Source organism: Hypomesus nipponensis, chromosome 3, assembly GCF_054491055.1.
Source record: "Hypomesus nipponensis isolate SF chromosome 3, ASM5449105v1, whole genome shotgun sequence".
NCBI classification, from domain to species: domain Eukaryota; kingdom Metazoa; phylum Chordata; class Actinopteri; order Osmeriformes; family Osmeridae; genus Hypomesus; species Hypomesus nipponensis.
This window is the reverse complement of record NC_140363.1, coordinates 7,092,053-7,112,500: the sequence shown is the minus strand read 5'-3', so window position 1 is coordinate 7,112,500 and position 20,448 is coordinate 7,092,053. Positions and strand designations below refer to the sequence as shown.

The 20,448-nt window shown below is 45.9% G+C and overlaps 1 protein-coding gene and 1 long non-coding RNA gene across 5 annotated transcripts in view; both read right to left on the bottom strand.

Moving 5' to 3' along the window:
* adck1 (aarF domain containing kinase 1) overlaps positions 1–18,895 on the bottom strand; it is a 63,770-nt gene extending 44,875 nt beyond the window's left edge. For 3 of the 4 annotated variants that reach the window (XM_084674669.1, XM_084674685.1, XM_084674690.1), the window contains exons 1-3: positions 18,817–18,895; positions 17,826–17,965; positions 17,454–17,537 (exon numbers count right to left, since the gene is read on the bottom strand). In XM_084674669.1, coding sequence (XP_084530795.1) covers positions 17,454–17,537; positions 17,826–17,957 — 216 coding nt within the window. In that variant the 5' untranslated portion in view covers positions 17,958–17,965; positions 18,817–18,895. The remainder of the gene's footprint in view (positions 1–17,453; positions 17,538–17,825; positions 17,966–18,816) is intronic. The other variant, XM_084674678.1, reaches the window with a different exon arrangement.
* On the bottom strand, positions 7,712–10,867 carry LOC146299616 (uncharacterized). Its single transcript, XR_014734300.1, has 2 exons — positions 8,689–10,867; positions 7,712–8,444 (listed from the first exon to the last, which is right to left on the bottom strand). It is a non-coding gene; the product is annotated as an uncharacterized LOC146299616 (long non-coding RNA).
* Positions 18,896–20,448: the final 1,553 nt, after the last annotated feature.

Below are 20,448 nucleotides of genomic sequence, written 5' to 3'. Positions count from 1 at the left end.
CCTGGAAATCGACATTACCAAGTCATGAGATCTATGACGATTTTTGCCGATAGTGGGCTTTATGAAAGGATATCGTGTAATGCCTCTGCTGGAGGTGTGAGTCACCATTAGCAGAGCTCCACCAAAGGGCCTACATAAAACGTTTAGTCATTTAGCAGACGCTCTTATCAAAAGCACCTTACAGTAAGTACAGGGACATTCCCCCCCGAGGCAGGTAGGGTGAAGTGCCTTGCCCAAGGACACAACGTCATTTCGCACGGCCAGGAATCAAACCGGCAACCTTTTGATTCATAGCCCGATTCCCTAACTGCTCAGCCATCTGACCCAGTTTAGCCCAATTCTCTTAAGAACAAGTAGCCTAGATCAAACGGGGCGTGCTCTCGCCTGTCTCAAAGCTCGAGTTCTGCATCTGGACCTTGAGGGCTCGAAGGAGGTGCAGATGGGACGCACACATGTTTACCTGTTATGAAAACAGACCCTGGATTCTTCCTGTGACAAAATCACAGGCAACACAAAACGACACACCTCACCACACGTAGCTATCATCATTTACTGTTTCATTTACAGCTCTAAATTGCTCAACTTGACTCTATAACCAATTCTCTTACAGGCCACTTCCAAAAGTAGTAATCCAAGGCTGTGCAAAGAGCTTCGAAAAGGAGTACGCTTGGTCGACCGTTCTTAAAAGTCTCAGCGCATCTCTCTCGCATTCATTAGCAAACCCCACCTTGCTCATGTCCTTTCGGCAATGTTGTGGTTGCAATTCAACGGTCATCACCAGTGTGTTTGTGTGTGTGTGTGAGTGTCTGAGTGTGTCTGAGTGTGTGTGTGTGCGCGTGTACGGACAGATGCAAGCCTTGATCAGATGAAGAGGATAAGGAGAGGTCAGAGGCATCATCCAAAGGACAGCGCTAACAGCAGGCTTCAAGGGGTTTAATTGGCTTAACAGGCGCAAAACAAACACAAAATCATGCGCACACACACAAACATTGGGGAGTCCATGCCCATTTTTGGACATAAAGTGTATCAGACACATCCTAAGCTAAGTACTGTTGCGCACACACAATCACCATGTTTCCCTTCATTGTGAACAAGTTTGAGTGAGCTGCATCAGTATGAATTGCAAATAAACTCTACTCTTGCATCAACACAAAACATACATTAGCAGACAGCCAATATGGACAATGGCAATTATAAAAACGCAATGACTATGGCTGTGGTCACAGGACACGGTGTCAAAGCCTTGTGCATTTCCCTGTAAAGGAAGTCCATTTATTGGAATGTGTGGCCATTTTAGGTCAGACTTTCTTCCCTGTTCTGTGTTCAGTGAGTAGGCTTCATGATGTGTTTTTGCTTGTTTGTTAGCCTAGCTACAAAATGCTTCAATGCGCTGTTCTGGAAGGTTTAAGGAATACGTGGGAGACAAAACGGAGGGCAGCTGAGTCTATGCAGGTGCAGCACCCGACTACCTGCCCACTCGGATTTGTTTAGCGAGAGTTCTTCACCGGGTGTGTGTGTGTGTCTGTGTGAGTATACCTCACTCTGTCCATGTTTATTTGTCTTTAGGGGCCACCTGCTATAGTTGTTTCTCTCTCTCTCCCTCCCTCTCTCCTCCCTTCCCTCCCCCTATCAAGCATTGTGAACGGAGGGCTGTAATTAAAGCGTTGGCTCGGGGGCTGATTCGCCGTGGCGCCGGTCGATCGCCCAGCCGCAGCCTTCAGATGCTATTAAGCCCAGATGGTCAATTGTTTTCCAGGAATTCTTCAGTCCCTTTGTGCTCTTTCAGTGCATGCACGGGAGTAGATGGGGATTCTGATTGGTATGACATTACAAGCAGAAATTTCATGGGACGGCAAAATCAATTGGTAGTTATTAAGCGCTAACATTTGCCCCCGCAAGGCTATATCATGAGGCTTGATGGTGTGTAGGTATAGGATGTGGACTGGCTCTCGTGGACGCACGCACAACCATACCCCACTATGAAGACACCCGTGTTGATTACCACTCAAACACACACGCACCCCTCCGACATCCTCTCTGTAATACATGAGCTGGGAGGGGGGGGTCTCACCCCACCATTCAGGAGAGAGCAAGCTAGGGGCTGGGCTGGGCTGGAGACTGTGGTGGTAATTGATTCCGGCTTCCACGCCAGCTAAATGACTGGGATTAGTGGAGTATGAACAAGCCCTATTTATTATTGGGATGCTCGTGATTAGCTCGTTATTCAGCTCACAGGAGCTCATCTAGCTCCTTGTCACTAGGGGTGTGTTTGTGTGTGCGTGTGTGTGTGTGTGCACGCGTAGACAGTGTGAGTGTGGACTTGTGTGTTAGCGTACCTGGATGTGTTTATCTGTGGGCACATCTGTTCATCTGTTTGTGCGTGCGTGCGTGCGGTAGCTTAAAAGAATGTGTGGAGGCTTGCGAAAGAAAATCACAGTGGCCAGGAACATATTGAATTATGTTGACATAGAAATAAACAGATGCTTAACAGGCACTGCAAGTAGGACTGTAGCGTCGCTTCACTATCCTGCTTCTAGCTTTTGCGGGAATATTCAAGTTCTCAAACATTTACTCCGGGTGCTTGAGGTTGGTATTTTGTCCAATCATGCAGGCTGGGCTACTGAGAAGACGCTGAAGCTTTGACTAATTAAATAAATGTAATTCATTTTTTCCAACCAAGTTTATTTGTGAATACGTAGCCAATGAGCAAATGTGAAAAACAAGGGGATTGGGGGTGGGGAACAGTAGTGATTTTGCCGCAAGCTACAGCTAATTTCATGCTCTGCATTTTATTGTCACGCGTCAGTAGCTCCAGCCCTTACACCACATGCGCACTGGGAAAGGCTGTTGGGTGCTAGCAGCTACAGTTATAACACTGTAACACTCACACACCCGTCCAATGTGACTATACGGTGAGACTAAAGCCTGGTTTATGCTTCTGCGGGTCTGCTTTCTTAATGTCATGTGCGGGAGTGCAGAGGCGTGCTCGGCATTACAAGTTGTGCGGCCTTGTTGTGTAGATAGCCATCGCTTTTTGGGGGGGCAGGAGGCGGTGCACTCGCACAAATGGTGGTTTGTTCGCTTGTAGCGCAGGAAAACCTCACAGAAGAAGTTAATGTGTTTTGGTAAACAAAACAATATTTTGTGCATCTTCCCCATTATAGCTAGGTAGCTATCTGTCTACTATCTATAGCTAGCTCCCTAGCTATGTGAGGAAAGATGCAATAAAACCTTCTGGTATGACACGTTTGAGAGAACCAGTTAAATTGTATGAGGAGGAGATGCCCAATCCTGTAACTCCTCCCTCTCTCCCATCCAACCAATCATAGTTTGTGCGGCTTTGCGGTCTGTGTGTGCGTAGCTACGTGCTTCGAGATTTTTTAGCTGGTGCACATAGCCTGTGCGGGCCTTGCCATGCCTTGCCGGCCTTGCCATGCCTTGCCATACCATGCCTTACCATGCCATGCCGGCTTCTGCGGACCCTACGCAGACGTGTTTGACATTGAAGCATAAACCAAGTTTTAGAAAGCATAGTTGGAAACCAAGGGAGATGAGGTCATTTAACTATAAAAGCAAATATTTGTGTGTGTGTGTGTGTGTGTCTTGATTATCTCATAAACGGGACCCTGTACTATGCAAGTGTATTACTCAGGACAGAAATACCACCAACTAAATTAGCCATCACTACGAGCACTGCACCTGCATTCACTAGAGAGAGAGAGAGAGAGAGAGAGAGAGAGAGAGAGAGAGAGAGAGAGAGAGAGAGAGAGAGAGAGAGAGAATGACTGAAGGGTTTAGGTATCCATTTGTCTCTCTTCTCGTGTCGCAGGTGGCTCTTAAATCCTCTCAAGGGGCCTTGGTACTAAAACCTTCACTGTGATTGTGAATGATGTTAATATGGCAGGAACGCAATCATCATCAACATTTAGGACATTTCACCATGTCGTTCAACCATCCATCACCATTGTCCTCTTTCCGCGTATAGGCGGCGGTGGAGAAGTAGAAATATACAAGCATATTCAGTCCTGAAGTCAATATATTACTTTCCCACCTTGATAAAGCATTATTGTGTCCTACAAACCCATGTTTCTTTAAATCTAGCCTTTCGAGTTTCTGGCTTTCCTACTGTAGGTTCTTCCTATGGAGCAAGACGTAGACCAAGACATTTTCAGATTGGTATACGGATGAAGAAAGCTTTAAAACACACTCTCGGTCAAGTAGGTCTGTCTTAGTTAGATTACAATTGGGAACGTGTATGTTTGCATCCGTCACTAAGTGTGTGTGTGTGTGTGTGTATCAGTGGAATGGCAGGTCTGCACACATCCCCCAGAGATATGGCCTCAAACGTCCGCTGGGTAAACGACGACAACCAGGCTCATTATGCAAATAAGGCTTACCCCGAGGGGGAGGGGCCAGTCCCTGCCAAGCCCTCCTCGCTCACTCAATGTGGCGCGCCGGGCCTGAAGCACCAATCCATTCCGTAAACACACGGAGACAACCTACCCGCCGCTCCCTAAAAAGCCCTCGTCACGGATCGAACACACAATAGTTTCGGAGGGTAGAAAGGGATGGGTCAAATCAGCCATCACGTCCTTTTGTTTGACGGAGTAATTAAAACGTTCCAATTGCAATGTGTTCTCAAACAGATGTCACGGCCATCTTGGACCTCAAGGGCTGGGCCACTGAAGCAAGGGTGAGCATTATGCAGTCTCGCTCGAGGAACCAACACTCCTCCTTTGAATGCCAAGATGGGAACAAAAGGCAGTCTGACGCTAAGTAAAAGGATATGATTTAAGATGCACTGGGGTTTCTCCATTTTCCTTTTTCCTTGATTTATTTTTCTCCTCTCGACTGGCCTAGTTCTATTTAAAAAGCGTTTACAAATGTAAATTGGTGTGATTCCGCAACCCTCAGAATTTGCAAGAAATGCCAGCGGCTCGTTTAGTCACAAACGTTGGGAATATTCATCTTGCAAACCTTTCCGTTTTGTACGAAAATATGCCAGAGAAACAGGGGAATTATTCTCCCTTTCAACACCTCTCCATCCACTCCACACATGTTTGTACACTATAAGTACAAACATCCTGACACATTTTAAAGTTGACTATAAGTACAGTGTATGTGCACGACATCTCTACATTAAGTACATTTGCAATTGTGTTGAAAAAGATAAATGTCATGAAAGATTATTAAGCGTTCATTGAATCCATTCAAATGAGATTTAAGTAAACTGTTTTTCCGCTTGAGGTGGCTTGTTTCCTGTCATTTCAATCCTTTCAGTGGCCATTATAATGCACTGGTTCTCCTTCTGCAGTGGCCATGTACATGTAATATCTCCTATACATTACAACATGTTTTTCTCTGCATCAGTAACTAAAAATGCATGGAGCGACTAGTTAGCTAGCCGGAGGGCCTGGCAGACGTATTGCATAAAAGCACTGAGAGTATCAAGAAAAAAAACATACACTAGTGTTGTGGAATGTTGACAATTAAATGTTGTGACAACCATGTTGACCAAGTCGGGCCGATCCGGATATCGCCGTCAAATATCATAGTCACAAGAAATATGGAAGACTGGTTTGAAAGGGCTGCCTTCAGTCAGTGCGGGTGACTGAGGGCAGTCTGCTATGAAGGATCAGGCCAGGACAAGGTCACCTCCGCGGGGGACGAGGTCACCTCCGCGGGGGACGAGGTCACCTCCGCGGGGGACGAGGTCACCTCCGCGGGGGGCGAGGTCACCTCCGCGGGGGACGAGGTCACCTCCGCGGGGGACGAGGTCACCTCCGCGGGGGGCGAGGTCACCTCCGCGGGGAACCAGGGCTCCGAGAGAGCCTGGGTCTCCAGAGAGGACTTGTGGGAGGGGTTACACCCACGGTCATCCCCTCCACAGACACACCAGACCTCCGAGTTTCATGCATGGCTGGTCCCCATCTGAGCATTTGGATGTTTGGGTGTCATAACAACTCAGTGATGAGTACATAGATAGATGCATGCGAACCTCTCAGAAACAAATTTGACCATATATGTATGATCTATTCAGAGGTAAAAGCCTTGTTCCACTGGTAAGACAAATATGATGTTCACTGATCTTTTTATGTGAAGAACACAGTAAAAGTTACTTGAAACCACCAGCCCTCAAATAATTCCCAGAACACATAACAGCATATTAAGGACCTGGAGTTCTCCCAAGAGCAGTTAATCCTCCACCAACGACAATCAAAGACGTTTTATTAGGCAATTTGTGATAATGGACATTTAAAGCAGTCTGCCACGAGTGCTGGTGACTCTGAACATTGGCTTTATTTTGGATAGAACCGAAAGTACTATCCACATTATGAATGCTAAGAGCATTTCAATTAGCTTGTCAAAAGCCTATTAATTGCATTTAGCTTGGTAATAAAATCAATTAGATATTGATTATGAAGTGAATGACGTCACCAAAATAGTTTGAAATGAGCAATGTTCTTTTTAGCAGGAGCAGGAACATCCATATCTTGGGCCAAGAACACCGAGTGTTTGGACTGCCAATGCCAGTGAAGAGCTGTGAGACTGGGAAACAGAAAAATGACCGAAAATCTCGAGCGATATTGCATGTCGCAGGAGTCCAGGTTGTCGGCATACATCTGAACAGGCCAGGAGGGCGTGAGGGCAGGATGTCAATGTTAAACGTTTCCCCCACTCTGTCACTTCCTCCAGCCCCAGCCTGTAGTTCTTGTTTCAAACGCACGGTCGGGAATGGGCCAAGGTGGAGAGTTGTGTTCGGCCTTGTTCCTCACCCGGCTTGCATGTGTCCTTTTGAACAGTGTGAGCTGTAACGGCGACAGCCACGGACGCTTGTCATCGCCAAGCAACCCTTCCTGTCCCTGCCACGGTCCTCTCTCTTCCATTGCAAGCCGTAGGTCTGTCAGAGGACAGTGGTCAGTGCTGCCATCTAGTGACCAAAGGTTTCCAGTGGCATAACGTCATACCCCAGTGGGGGATAACCAGTGGTTTTCAATAAAGCAGGAGTATCACATGGGTGTCTCAGTTAAGAGAATTGAACTGCTTCAACCTACTCATGTCAATATTTTACAATCGATATTTTACAACAAAAAATTACTTTGAGGGAAAAGGCATTGCCTTAACATATTGTAAAATCTTAGGTTCACTCCCATAACAAACTGATGAACGTCAAAACTACTTTTTCAGCCACCAGGCCGGCGCACATTTACGTGCACACGCACACACACACACACATTCTAGAGACTGCCATTGCAGGGTAAATGACAATTACATTTCCCCTCTAAGGCAGCTCCCCCATCTAATGTTTCTCATTAATAACTGCAGAGAAGAAGCCAATAGGGCAAATAAAAGACTCTCCAACGTGGTGGGTGAAGTCAATCAATTAGGAATGCAGTCACCCAATCTTCCACCTCCCCAGAACGCAAAGTCAATGGGTTCACTTTTATTTAACTAGCCAAGAGGGAGAACGTTGTTCATGCGGCATAACGCACATTTGAGCATGTGTACATGGCTGAAAGAAATGTTGCCAAAAGTAATACGACTCCCAAAGTGTGCACTTGATGTCACCTTGAGAAAGTGGGTCATTTGATGTGCGCCATGTTTTGCTGGTCGCTTAGGGCATATCCACATTGAAGACTGCCAAACTCAATATTCGGTAGGTTTACGCCATATTTGCAGTAGTTAAAATGATTTTTATGGGCGTTTCAAATTTCGTATCACATTCAAGTCTTTTATTTGTCAGGTACACAGAACAACACAAGGTCAGACTGGGCACTGAAATTCATTGAATCTACAGGTGCAAGCATATAGTAATAAAGGCCATTGGAAAAGTCAATAACACAACAACTTCAATAAGTACTCATTACAGAATCTAAAAACTGTGGCACAATTCTGCGTACTCATTTCTCCATGGGGGAACCAACTCAATAAGCAATGTGGCTTCCTTTGATTCTCTTCAGCGTGAGAAACTGGTGTCGAGCCCCAACCAGTCCTTATATTAGCGTAGCCTCCTGAGAGAGATACATACATTCAGTCTACATGAGTACCTTCTCAATAGAGGAGGGGGAAAAGATCATCTGCATAAACATGTTTTTTTGTTTTTTCTTCTCTCACACCAGCAATATCTTTCTGGGGACATGTTTGTTTTAATAGGGGTACACTTTTCATCAGTGTAAGAGGTTATGGGAAATATCTCTCATCTCTGCCCCCTGAGGGAGGTGTTGCGAGTGAATTTGCATGATACATGGTGCAGATGTGCAGAGTGAATCAGCTCTTTTTTAAATGAAAGAAGCCACCTTCAAAATGGCCGCCTCGAAATCAACCTCGCTTATGCTGCTGCTTTCTCTCGCGCAGCTGACAGAACACAGGAATCAGCCCTGTTTGTCCTCACTCTGCATGACTTCATTTCATCGTTGTGGCCCTCCCTTGCTCGCCCGTGAAGCCTTTAAAAAAAAATGTATTATGATGAATTTTTTGAGGACAAGCATAACAATGCAACATCTGTGTGACTTCTGGCAGACTCTAGTCTTTTCTAGTGCTCAGTGTGCATCTCTCTTCGAGGTCATCAAAAGCTGCCTCTCCTATAGGCTGGGATAAGATCACACTTTCTCCGTTGTTTAAACCGCAAGCGCCGTGGTTGGAAAACAGTTCAGGTGATCAGAATCACGTTGTGTGCGAGTGACTTACTGTGCCCATCCAGAACGTTCCCCTGGCATCTGCCACGGCCAGGTTTGTCCATCAGGTTGCCAGACAGGGGAGCGCGATGGGTCCCTCCAGTGACACGCTCCCCCAGGTGTCCACTGACGGCATGCTTTGCACCCCCCCCTGCAGCTGGCGCTTCGCCCTGCGCACGTGGACGTGAGGCTGGCCCACCGCCGCCTGACCGTGGACACCCAGCGTGCGCAGCTCCCGGCGCTCACATCGTGTGCTGATCGTGCTTCCGGAAGGCACTTTTGGAAACTCTGGGACGATGATAGGCGATTTTGATGTGCTGCAGACCACTGGCTGGGCTGGGCTGGGGTCGCTCCCAGACGCTTCCAGTCCACACTGACGCCACTCGCCGCAGGGAAGACATCTCACAAAATGTCTGGCGGCAAACTTCTTACGCCATTACAATGCCACTCTTAAAGTCACGGAGCTCGTCGGCACAACCGTTATTTGTCGACGGATTGTACGCACCTGCCGAGCAATGGGCGCACCTGAAACACCTCAATCGCGTGTGTGTGTGTGTGTGGGGGGGGGGGGGTCCACATACTTTGGGCCGTACAGTGTACCTTGAAAAGCACCTCAAGTTTCCGTTTTGACCTCCACACACTTTATATACACACCATGTTCACGGAAACCGTCAACAAACAAAATAACCTTCAAGTAAAAATTGCGCCCGCGTACGCGCCGCCTCCAGTTGTCTTGGGCGCTGGCTACCGTGGGGGTCATGCATTATTCATTACGGCTAAGTAAGCTACATTTAATTTCCCAATCAACTGATGGCGTCGGCCCTTTAATGAGATGCTAATAGCTGAAGAGTCTGAATTCCCTGAGCCAGGGGCCCTTGGAGAGGGAGGAAGGGTGGTGGTGGAGGGGGGGGGGGAATTGCATAATCAGCGCCCTTTTACTCCTAGATAAGAACACTGGCCTGTATCTGCATCGGGCAGCCCTCAGTTTTGTTGTGCTCACTTCATTCTTTTTTTTCTTTGGGGGGGGGGGGGGATGCTGGTGCTGGTGTTGTTGATGTGTGGGCTATTCTCTCACTGAGTCTTCTTAACAGCAAAGTCAGCAGGGGGTCTGAGAACAAGCCAAGCAAGTGTTGGGAAGAAAGTAAGAGTGTGTGTACGTGTCAATGTGTATATACGTATGTGTGTGTGTGTGTGTGTGTGTGTGTGTGCTTTTGCCTTAAATCTTTGGTTTCAAGCTGCATTCTCTGGGGCATAACGATTTCTCACTCATACACCCAAATGCTTGTCAGAAAGACCAAGGATTCAATCAAATTCCTTGGACATAAAAATAAAGTCTTCATAAGGCAAACAAACAACGACTCTGTTTACCACTTATTTGCAACAGTTTGGTCACAGAGAGGTCAATTACTGAGCGTGTGCACAAGAATACAAACATAGTCCCAGAACCTACGACTGCTACAGCCATAGGTCAGGATATCATGAGCTGCATTGGTAATGTGAACAATCATCAGATTAGAGTGGCAGTCTAGGAAGGTGAAGATGTCTCAAGGTGGGTGTCGCCATGGCATCTCTCTCATGTATACAAAACAATCCTGCCGTACACACACACACACACACACACAGCTTGCTGGCACATTCACCAGCATAAACAGTAGCCTGTGTCCTGTCAGATCCAATTTAAATGCAGGGTTGATTAGGCTTTGTGTAAACAAAAGCGCATCAAATAAATAGCAGCCGAGGCCTAAATAATATCACAAAAAATGACCTTCACCCAGCTCCTAAATCACTTACACTTGTACAGCACACACACAGCAAACACCCACCTCAACATCAACTTGGCTAGACAACCAATCAAAACAGAGAGAGAATCACTCCCAGGGAGTCCTCCTATCACAGACTGTGATCCCACCAGCTTCAAATGAAAAAACAAACAAAACAGAAAGCATTTAATTTTCTGCACTGAACAATGCCTTTGCTAGTGCTAGCACTTTTCGACAGTATAGATTAATTACCTTAGATTGACCTTATCGGAATACGGTGTTGTTTACGCTCGAGCGTACACACACACAAACACACACCCAAGCACAAACGCACACTCACATCATAATTGGATACGAGCCCCATGGGAAGGCCAGCCTCTAGCTTGTACAGTATTTAGATGCACAGTCATGTGATTGATATCACCATTGATCTGCTTAGGGGCTGTTACAGGTATACATGACCCCCTTCATGTCTCTACCTTCGGTGTGTTCCGGAAGGTAAAGACTGGGAACACACACACACACAAAGGAGGGTGGTAGCTGGCAAACCTCACAGCTGGAGTTGTGTCCGCCGTGGAAAATTGCCAGGCGTGGTGAAAAATAGCCTGGGTGCAGAGAGATGGTATCAGTTCCAGGTGTGCGAAGAGAGGACTGCCACCGGGGGGAGGGGGGGGGCAGTCCTGGATGTGGAAAATGAATTAATATGTCTTAAATATTCCGTGATTGGTGGTGGGGGGGTGGGGTGGGGGGGTAGGCGGGGGCAAGAGAGGGAGGGAGACTAATTATACGAGAGGAATGGAGAGAAGGAGGAAGAGGGAGAAAAAAAAAATCAGGTTACAGCATTATATATATATATATATATATATATATATATAATGCTGTAACCTGATTGACAGTACTGATGACAGTCACAGGTCTATGATGTCATATCTGTCAGCCTACAATAACAACCTATTGGCTGCATGTTTTCTCTATTCATAAACACCGTCCTCCGCCCTTCAGAGCGCAGAGAGACATGACTGAGACCTAAGCCTGGTGTTGTGTTGTCATTTATTGTCAGAGGTCTGTGTGATTAATTGTTATTAATCTGCAGATTAATAATACTTTAAAAAATCCAGGACTCAACCGAATTTAGTCACTCCGTCAGTGAAGAGGCGGATAAAACGCTTTCTTCATCAGTTTATTAGACAGCGCAGAGACGGACAAACAATGCCTCCTCATTCGTGTGTGTCTGCCTTCCTGCCAAGGTGTACGTGTGATAAGCACAGAGAGGACCGGCATCTCAAACCGTCCCCGCCCACCGCAGAACGTTTCCAGCCAGCCTCACCGACGCCGATACAAAACATGTGAAAGGTGGGGGTGATAAATGGGAGGCTTCAGGACTGGGCCTCGCCCACTCCCGATGATCCCGAGCGCTCCAGCGACCTCATGTCTGACCTTGGGCTCCTTTAGGAGCACGGCTGGCATCAACGCCGGTGACTGACAACGGTGAACATTTAGCGAGGGGAGCATTTTATAGTCGTGTCATAAAACATGTCCCCATGACTCATGGGAGCCATGGGGAGTGAGCTAATGTCTCACCGTAGATCAACCTTAAAGAGTGGGCAGGACAGTTGTGTCTGTGTCTGGCCCCGGAGAGGTTGTGTGTTGCACTTAAGTCGTTCGAGCAGCGATTCAAGAGGAGCGATGATCCAGTGTATGACTTCAGAACCGTGGACAGCGCCTACTGTAATTGACTGTCGTTTTTCAGAGAGTTGGTCTCTCCGGGGCTTCATTTATGTCACGCAAACGCACACGTCCAAGATCGTATTCGACAAGGTGGTCAAAACTGGTATAGTTGCGCAATTTAACAGTCGTTAATAATAACAGTAATGGAACTAAATTTGCCAATCCAAAACTTCCACTGTTTGGAATATACGTAACAATTGGAGTCATTGCATTTCTCCAAAGCGTTGGGGACACCAGATTCTACACGACACCCACGGATGACGGATAGAATTTAGAAATCCTGGACAAAACACACTGGGTCTTCTCCTCACTGCCACATGTTCACCCAGGAGCTGGATGTCTCCAAACAAAATGAACGACTTCCATGCCTTAAACACAGTCACATGAAACACAAAGACGAACACACACACCAAGTCTAGACAAAGGGTGTGTGTGTGTGTGTGTGTGTGTGTGTGTGTGTGTGTGTGTAACGGGGGGCTTACCACTAAAGGAGAGAGGTTAATAGCCAGTTGGGCTCCAGCTCGAACACAGTAACCCTTTTAGTGCGGGGTTCTAAAGACTGAGGCCAGCAGTAGTCATGACACTCCTCTCACACAGCTAAGAGGGATGTGCGTGCAGACTGGTATGGGAGGCTGTTATCTCACACTGAGGCCAAAGAGGCAAGGAGGAGAGAGGGCTCAAAGCTGGTGTACACGGTAGCACTTGTCTAATGCTAATATCTTAACCAATTACACAGATGTTGAAGCTAAAACTGAAGCTAGTTTATTAGCATATGTAAATAGTGTTGGGCCAACAAACAACACCCAACTGACTAATTGTCAATCTATTATATACAATGTATATACATCATTTGATATACCTGCAAGCATGACAGATAATTATTCTGTTGGCTCACAGTAAACATTTGTTATCATAGATTGGATCCAAGTCTTCTGGACAGTTGACTCATTATTTACTCACCTGAACAATTGTTTAAAATACCATCTATTAATCTTTCATGAAAATTACTCAGATTTTTCACATTCTTTGCTTCTTCAGATGCACAGTCAACATATGTTCCCTGACTCAGGGATTTGTTCACCTCTTTTATTTGCATTCATCTATAAAGGAATCCATATGCCCTGCATTTACTTGTTATTCCGTGTGGTTCAAGGGACATCTGGACTTGTACTTTTCTTTAGAAATAACTGGCTCTCTTATCCTGACTGAGTATGGTTGAAGTACAGTATTTAGTCCGTCCGACCAAATCTCTGGAATATAATCGGGTCTCATGTGTCGTCCTGTGTGGACCCCTAATGAGATACCCATGTATATAAATATACACGCCCAAACTGAACCTTTTTTTTCCTGAAGACTAATAAATCCTGGCTGTGTCACTGTAATTATCTGGCGCTTTTGGGGGTCTTCAGCTCCAGACCTCGCCCGACCCCCTATTGTCTTTCGTCCTTAAACGCTGACTACGCTGCTCCTTTCATCCCAGAGTGCCTGTTCCTGGAGGTGGCGAGGCGACAAAAACGTTTTTTTCCTCGCTCGCGCCCGGTGCCTTCACGCCCAGGGGGCCGTTGTGCGACCAATGGATGCCCCATCAGGAGCCATCAGGACTGGGTTAAAGGCCGTCTTCAGTGGGGCTCAATGGACCCCCGGCTGTGCAGAGAAATGGTTTCCTTGATTTTTTTGTGCACCCCCCCGCCCCCCCACCCCCTCTTCGTTTTTCAGTCTACATCAGCTGTTCTTTTGATTGCACCTCAGACTTTGTCCCTCCCCTTATCCTTCCGTCTCTCCATCTCCCATCTCTCCCTCCACTCCTTGGGAAGCTGTGGGGGACAGCCATTTAGACAACACACATACGCAAACCACTGGATAATGCTATCTGAGACGGGAGGAGGCCTGACCAGAGGGACGGTACAATGCAAAAGGTCACTTTCACAATGGCCGTCCTGCATTTAGGACAGCAGTTACCGTGTGGAATGGATTTACTTAAACGAGCCTCGTACACCGTTGTTTTGACAAGAGTGGGCAAGTTGGAATGATGGGACATGACATTACAGGATCACAACCAGCCGACCACTATCCTCATCGTGGATAGGAGGAAATGACTATTGTAAATTGGCCTTCCCCACAAAGCTACATTTCGCTGTACCCGGGGGAGCATACAAACCTGACCCAAGAGTGTATCGAATGGCAACCAGTGCCGTCTGGAAAGTACAAGGGGCTATTATGTGAAGACATCACGTGGCCACCCCTGCTGGCTCCAAACAGACAGACCCACAGTGGAAGGCTCGCCAAATTCAGGGTCTAATGAGCACCTCGTAGACCTTACGTCCTGCTCAAGGACAGCCTTTGATATCGGTAAATAACCCGGGATTATGAAGCGCCACTCATTCGTCCCTGTGAGCTCCACCGCTGATATTCCCCTTCCTCATCAAGCTCACACAAAATCAAATAAAAAATGTCCCCAGATTGCAAGATGCCAGCCTCTAATTGGCAGCGAATGAGCCTTAGGTTCGCCCGGGGTAACCTTTGATGAGCCCGGTGGCTGAGCGCTCCCCGCCTAAGTGGCTTTTGAGCACACCTCTTCAGAGAGGCACCACGCAGCTGGCCTCATCCCAGAAGAGAGGGATGAGGGGCGGGGACGAGGGGCGGGGACGAGAGCGAGGGAACGACATGGACGGAAAGGAAGAGAGGGAGAGAAAGAGGAGGCTAACTATCTGGAACAGGGAGGTCATTAACGGAGCAGTCACACGGATCATTCAGGATGAGACACACACACACACACACACACACACACACCTGAGAGACGGGAAGAGATGCTAATGCGGCTACGCTACAGCCCACATCTGAGGAGAGCAACGCAGGGGAGCTCATTGCAGCCATGCGACAGCACCTGGAAGAGTACACCAACACCCGGTAGCAAGCGAGGGCCATTACCTGTCCTGCTGCATGGATCAGCATCAACAGACACACACACACACACACACACAGCAGGCTTAGAAAAACCAGGAGTAAATAACAATACATGTGGCATAAAGCTACAGACACTGGAACACAGCTTGGCAGCCTTTACAACCTTGGAGACAAAACCAAGACTGACATCGAGAACACAGTAAAAGACAAAGGGGGGGGGGGGGGGGGAGCCAGGTCGATACCACTGCTGATAAACCCTAGCCCAGAAGTATCTACGAATTAGCAACAAGATGGCAACTGGTGATAGAAGTCCATGGTTGTGCTCCCTCTTAGCTGCTACTTCTTCCTCCCCCTGACACTCCGTCCCGGACAGATCAGGCTCTCAGACGTTGGCGTGCTGGCCGTCCCTCACCTGGATCTCTGTACTCCATGGGTGGGAGACATTTCAGCGACGGAGCTTCGAAGCCCTGAGGCTCGTTACCACGACGCCACTATACTCGCAACAGCTTCTCGTCCTTCGAAACTCAACTCGAATCACAGCTTTTTACGTGCTGGATTCTACTGTTACAACCCCCTCTTTGGGTCGCCTCTGTCTAACGAGTCGGTCTCTTATGGAGAGAGAGAAGGGCCAAACAAATAAGATGTGTTTGTAGCGTGTTTGGGGGGGTGCAAGGGTGTGCGCGCCGCAGCACAACAACAAATGAAACAAGGTTTCGATGGAAAAATTATTTGTATTTTATATTTCACCAAAATTAGCCGACAGCAAAAAAATTACAAACAGAACCAAGTTCACTCGAACAAACAGACTCAGTTTGACTCTCAAGGAATATACAAGTGTGGTTTAAATGGAAGACAGAGACCAACAGCTGATTGGAGCAGTGTGATGAGGAATGGAGTTGATACTGCAATAACAGAACTTTTTGGGACCAAAGAACTGCAAATTCAAATCAAAAAGCCCTAAAGCTTACCACGGTACAACCTCCGCAAGTCAAATCCACTGCAAAGGCAGACCAATTAAGGACAAAACATGTTGGCAGAAGTTCCATCTGATCAAAAAACACACAACAAAATCTAACAAAGATTTTGTTCCATCTTCATTGCCCTCGGATGACAATTCACACAAGGATAAACTGTCCTACCTCAATCTACTCAGTTCATAGTAAGGAAGCTAAAGTGACTAGGCAGAGAAACTGATGAAGTAATGATATCAAACAAGCCCAGAGCCTGGAGGTCTCCGTCTCACCTCTGTGACTTCCTAATAATTAAGTGGTGCACCTCCTCTCTGTATTAAATCACAGACATGCATTAATTCTAATCAGAGTGTGTACTCAGGCTTGACCAGAGTCCCAAGGGGTCACGTGCGTGCTTGTGCGTGTGTGTGTGTTTGTGACAACAATGTGACACACACGCTCCAGCTTGGGTAGCCATGTTGAACCACGCTCTTCAGGGTTCATCGGCCCTCTCTATCGAACACCCCACCGCCCCTCCGCCCCCTCCATCCTTCTGTGCACCCTCTTTGATCCCCACCTCAGTGTAGCATTTTTATCAGAGCAGGTGAAAGACTGACCTTTACAAGTGCAGGTCTTCAGAGTGCACCTGTTAGGGCTGGTGGTTGGCTTTAAAAGAAAAAACTGGAGCTAAAATGTGGATGTTAAGATGGCATTTACAGTGCAAACAATACCGTTTCCACCCCAAAATCTGCTTGTTGAAGATTCACTTGTTGCAATGCAGCTAATGCACTACATTGAAGACAAATGACATTTGACTGGCTGTCTGTGTGCATGTAGACATGTTTGGTATACACACTGCAATCAGCAGTCACAAAAAAAAGCCTGCCATGCAGTGAGTAAGATACCTTATTGTAGGAGAAACAAAAAGCAATTAGAAAAAAAGAGCAGGTCATTTTTTTGAAAATGGAGAAAGCGAGACAGAGAGGAAAGTGAAGTGTCGAGAGCAAGCACAGAACTCTGCCTAGTGTGGTCTAGCGGGGGTGAGGGTATCTGGAATGGCAGAACTAACTTATTTACCCCGCCACTTTCTCCTCCCCCCTTTTAAGGGCTCGTCGTCATCACTCCCCTCCGACACGCAAACGTTCAATTCGCCTCAGACATTGACACACGCCTTCCTTTCAACAGAAAGACACCTTTTCATGCTCGAGCCAGGGTAATTTCAACCTATCGAAATCAGAGCAAGCCGCAGCTCCTCTTTCGAAACAGCTTTAGAAAGTGGATCAATGTGGCAAATCGGAGGAAGTAGTGAGCTCCATGTCTTTCCGGGGGGAAGGGAGAACGATATAAAACGTTTTTTAGGTCTGTTTTTTTCCCCCGACACAAAACACCAGAGCTTAACTCTGTTTGAAGCCACCCTCTCCCTCCCACATTCTTACCTTGGACTTGAGTGCCCAGTATTCCTCTGTGCCGTGCTCCACATGCCTCAGAGACGAGAGGTAGTCATAGCTGATGATCACCGTCTACAAAAGAGACAAAATGAGCATTGATCAAAATCACAAGCGGTACTTTTTTTTGTTCTTCTTCTTTTTATCCAGTGCGTCTACTACCATGTGTTGTTACCTATTTCTCTTTCCAAAACTATGGTAAGGGGTGAACATCACTAAGAAAGGCTAGACGTAGGACTTTAGGTAGAATAAACCTTGGTGTAAACCAGGCCCTAAGCTAAGCATATCACTATAGAGCACAAGGACTAGTGTGCTTGGTACGGAAACCAAAATTGTTTTGACTGGTTTGTCAAGTATACTCACGGTGGCTGCAGCCCTCCCGAAGCGCACAAGGCTGATGTCATTGATGTCCACTGGTCTGTTGTAAAGGTAGAATCCTGAGGAGGTGAACAGTGCCGTACCAACAGTCGACAATCTCAGCAGCCTTCCAGCCATGGGAGGCACTAGAGGGTGAGGAAACCCACACATGTTTAATACCATTGCTTCGGTCAGGTATAACCCAAGTGCCACAAACTAAACTGTAGTAGCATCTACACAAAAATTCACATAATCAAATCAAATGTATTTGTATAGCCCTTTTTACACACAAGCATGTCACAGACGGCTTCACGCCCATAGAACTGCCCCTCAACCAACCTAAACCCTCAAGGATACATAAAACAAATCCTTAATCTTCCATATTCCTTATTCTGCCTAGCCCCACTTCCCCCCCATCTCTACACACAAGCACAAGCACAAACCCAGTTTACGCCAAAGCTGATTTACACCTCAGTACAATAACGAAAGCTTTGTTATTCGTTGTGTTCAGGTAAGTAACTCCTCATTAACCAACAACGTTCAACTCGATTTCCATGTATTCACAGTGAACAGTGATAATACTAAAACTGGTAAATGCTGTCATGTACTTGACGTGACCCTACATATTTTGGTCATGTGACCGGAAGAATCAAATAAATGTAGCTTGTATAGTAAATAACTACGTTCGTATAACACTGACCATGTATCCATTTGAATGGTCTAAAAAAGCGGTTGTATAACAGGATACTTTTTGGTAACTGTTGGTAAGGTGTCATGAATTGCCAATATTATGTAATAGGTTTTGTAACATTCAGAACGGTGGCTTGAGCTAGCTAGGGGTGGTTAGCTTGAACTATTTGGTTTAGAACTACCAAGAACAACACTGCAACGATCAGATATGAAATCCGATTTAATGTCTCCTTAGCATGATACATAGTCAGTGAAAAACATCAGCTAAAAATGGATTGTTTGTGAGAAATGACAATATGAAAATTACCTTTATAATGTGTGAAAGTCCACACGCTGTCATTTACTCACCGGCTTCTCTTTTCGACCTCTCAACTCGTGTCCCTTTTGTGTTTTCGAAACAGCGCTGCGCTTAGCATTCTGGGTATAGTAGTCTTTGATCCACATAAACAAACAAAAAATCACAGACTTGGATACGCTGTGTTGCAAAAGTTGAAACATCAAAACAATTTGTTGTTGAATTCGTAACTAATCCTAAACAAATAATACAAATATGGTTAACATATTTTGAGTTAGCATTGTTAAAATACTAGGGATGGTAAGATTAATCGGTATGACATCATAGGCCTAATAGATCAAAGCAACCGTTGGTGTTGGTTTTTGGTATCAATGAATTAGAGGAACCTTGTCACATCAAATCAAAGATAAAGAAATAATTAAAGAAATAATCAATGAACCCTTCAAATGACATACAGTAATAAATAAGGATATGAGTTGTTACACTGCACACAGCAAATTAAGGCCAGTATACAGTTTTGGATATGTAAACGTATACCTAGAAATCAAAGCCTACAATCCCTACTGCTGTTGCATTCTGTTGTATTGTGTGCTGTTTGGGGCGTCTTATGGGGCATCCTGGCACCTCTTCACCAACAGATGCTGAGGAGTCCCAGGTTCAGCCATCACCCCATTCAGGGGGACTCCACCCTGACATGTTATCAAATGCCTGGATCATAATTGTTCATGCTGTAAGGCCAAAATATCATCATCAACCACTTAATTATATCATTTGTTAAATATTGGATTATGGGAAGACATCATTCTACTGCAGCTGTTGTCGGAACCGGAGACAGTGAATGGTATTACATTTACCAAACAAACTGCCCTGGATTTCAGTAAACCTTGCCTGTTTTCATAAATGTTGTCTAAGACTATTTGAAGACATCCATCTACTCATGTCTTTTCAGGATTTGTTAAAAGGTTCACTTCAGAGAAAATGCTCTGACCTATGAATTTAGAAATTATTGATTAATCTATCTGCATGTTATTCTTGGGAGCTACAACCTATAAGTCAGCCGGGTCTTGACAGTGAAATAAGCCTGACCAAGGACCTGTCAGGATCCAATCACAACGTGGAGGAGGACACATTTTAAAACTCTGATCAATCAAGAAAAAGTTGGTGTTCGCAGAAAGCAAACAGATAGAAGCAGAAAGAAAATAACATTATTGTATGTTGTGGACCCACTGGATAATCAGTCAAAATGAAAAAATGAAACAGTATGTCTCATAGCAGCAGAAGTGAGAAGGAGCATGAAACCTACAGACGACCCCATCCAGCATCAACTTGGATGATGAATATGACATATTTAATTCCTTGGATTTCTGAAACTAGAGATCTTTGGATGTTATTAGATAATTTATTGTTTTAAATATGACCTTCAGATCACAATGCTTTCCTTTAGGATGACAGTTATGGTAGATACTTCAACGTGGCATACAGGGTACCAGGATACTGCCATGCAAAACTTTACAATCCTACACCTCATATTATAATATAATTAATTATAAAATATATGACCTATGATTATATGGCCTCTCATAAACATGCAACCAAATCAACTTGATTAACTGTGGGTTGGCTCCATAAACTGAGAATTGTCCA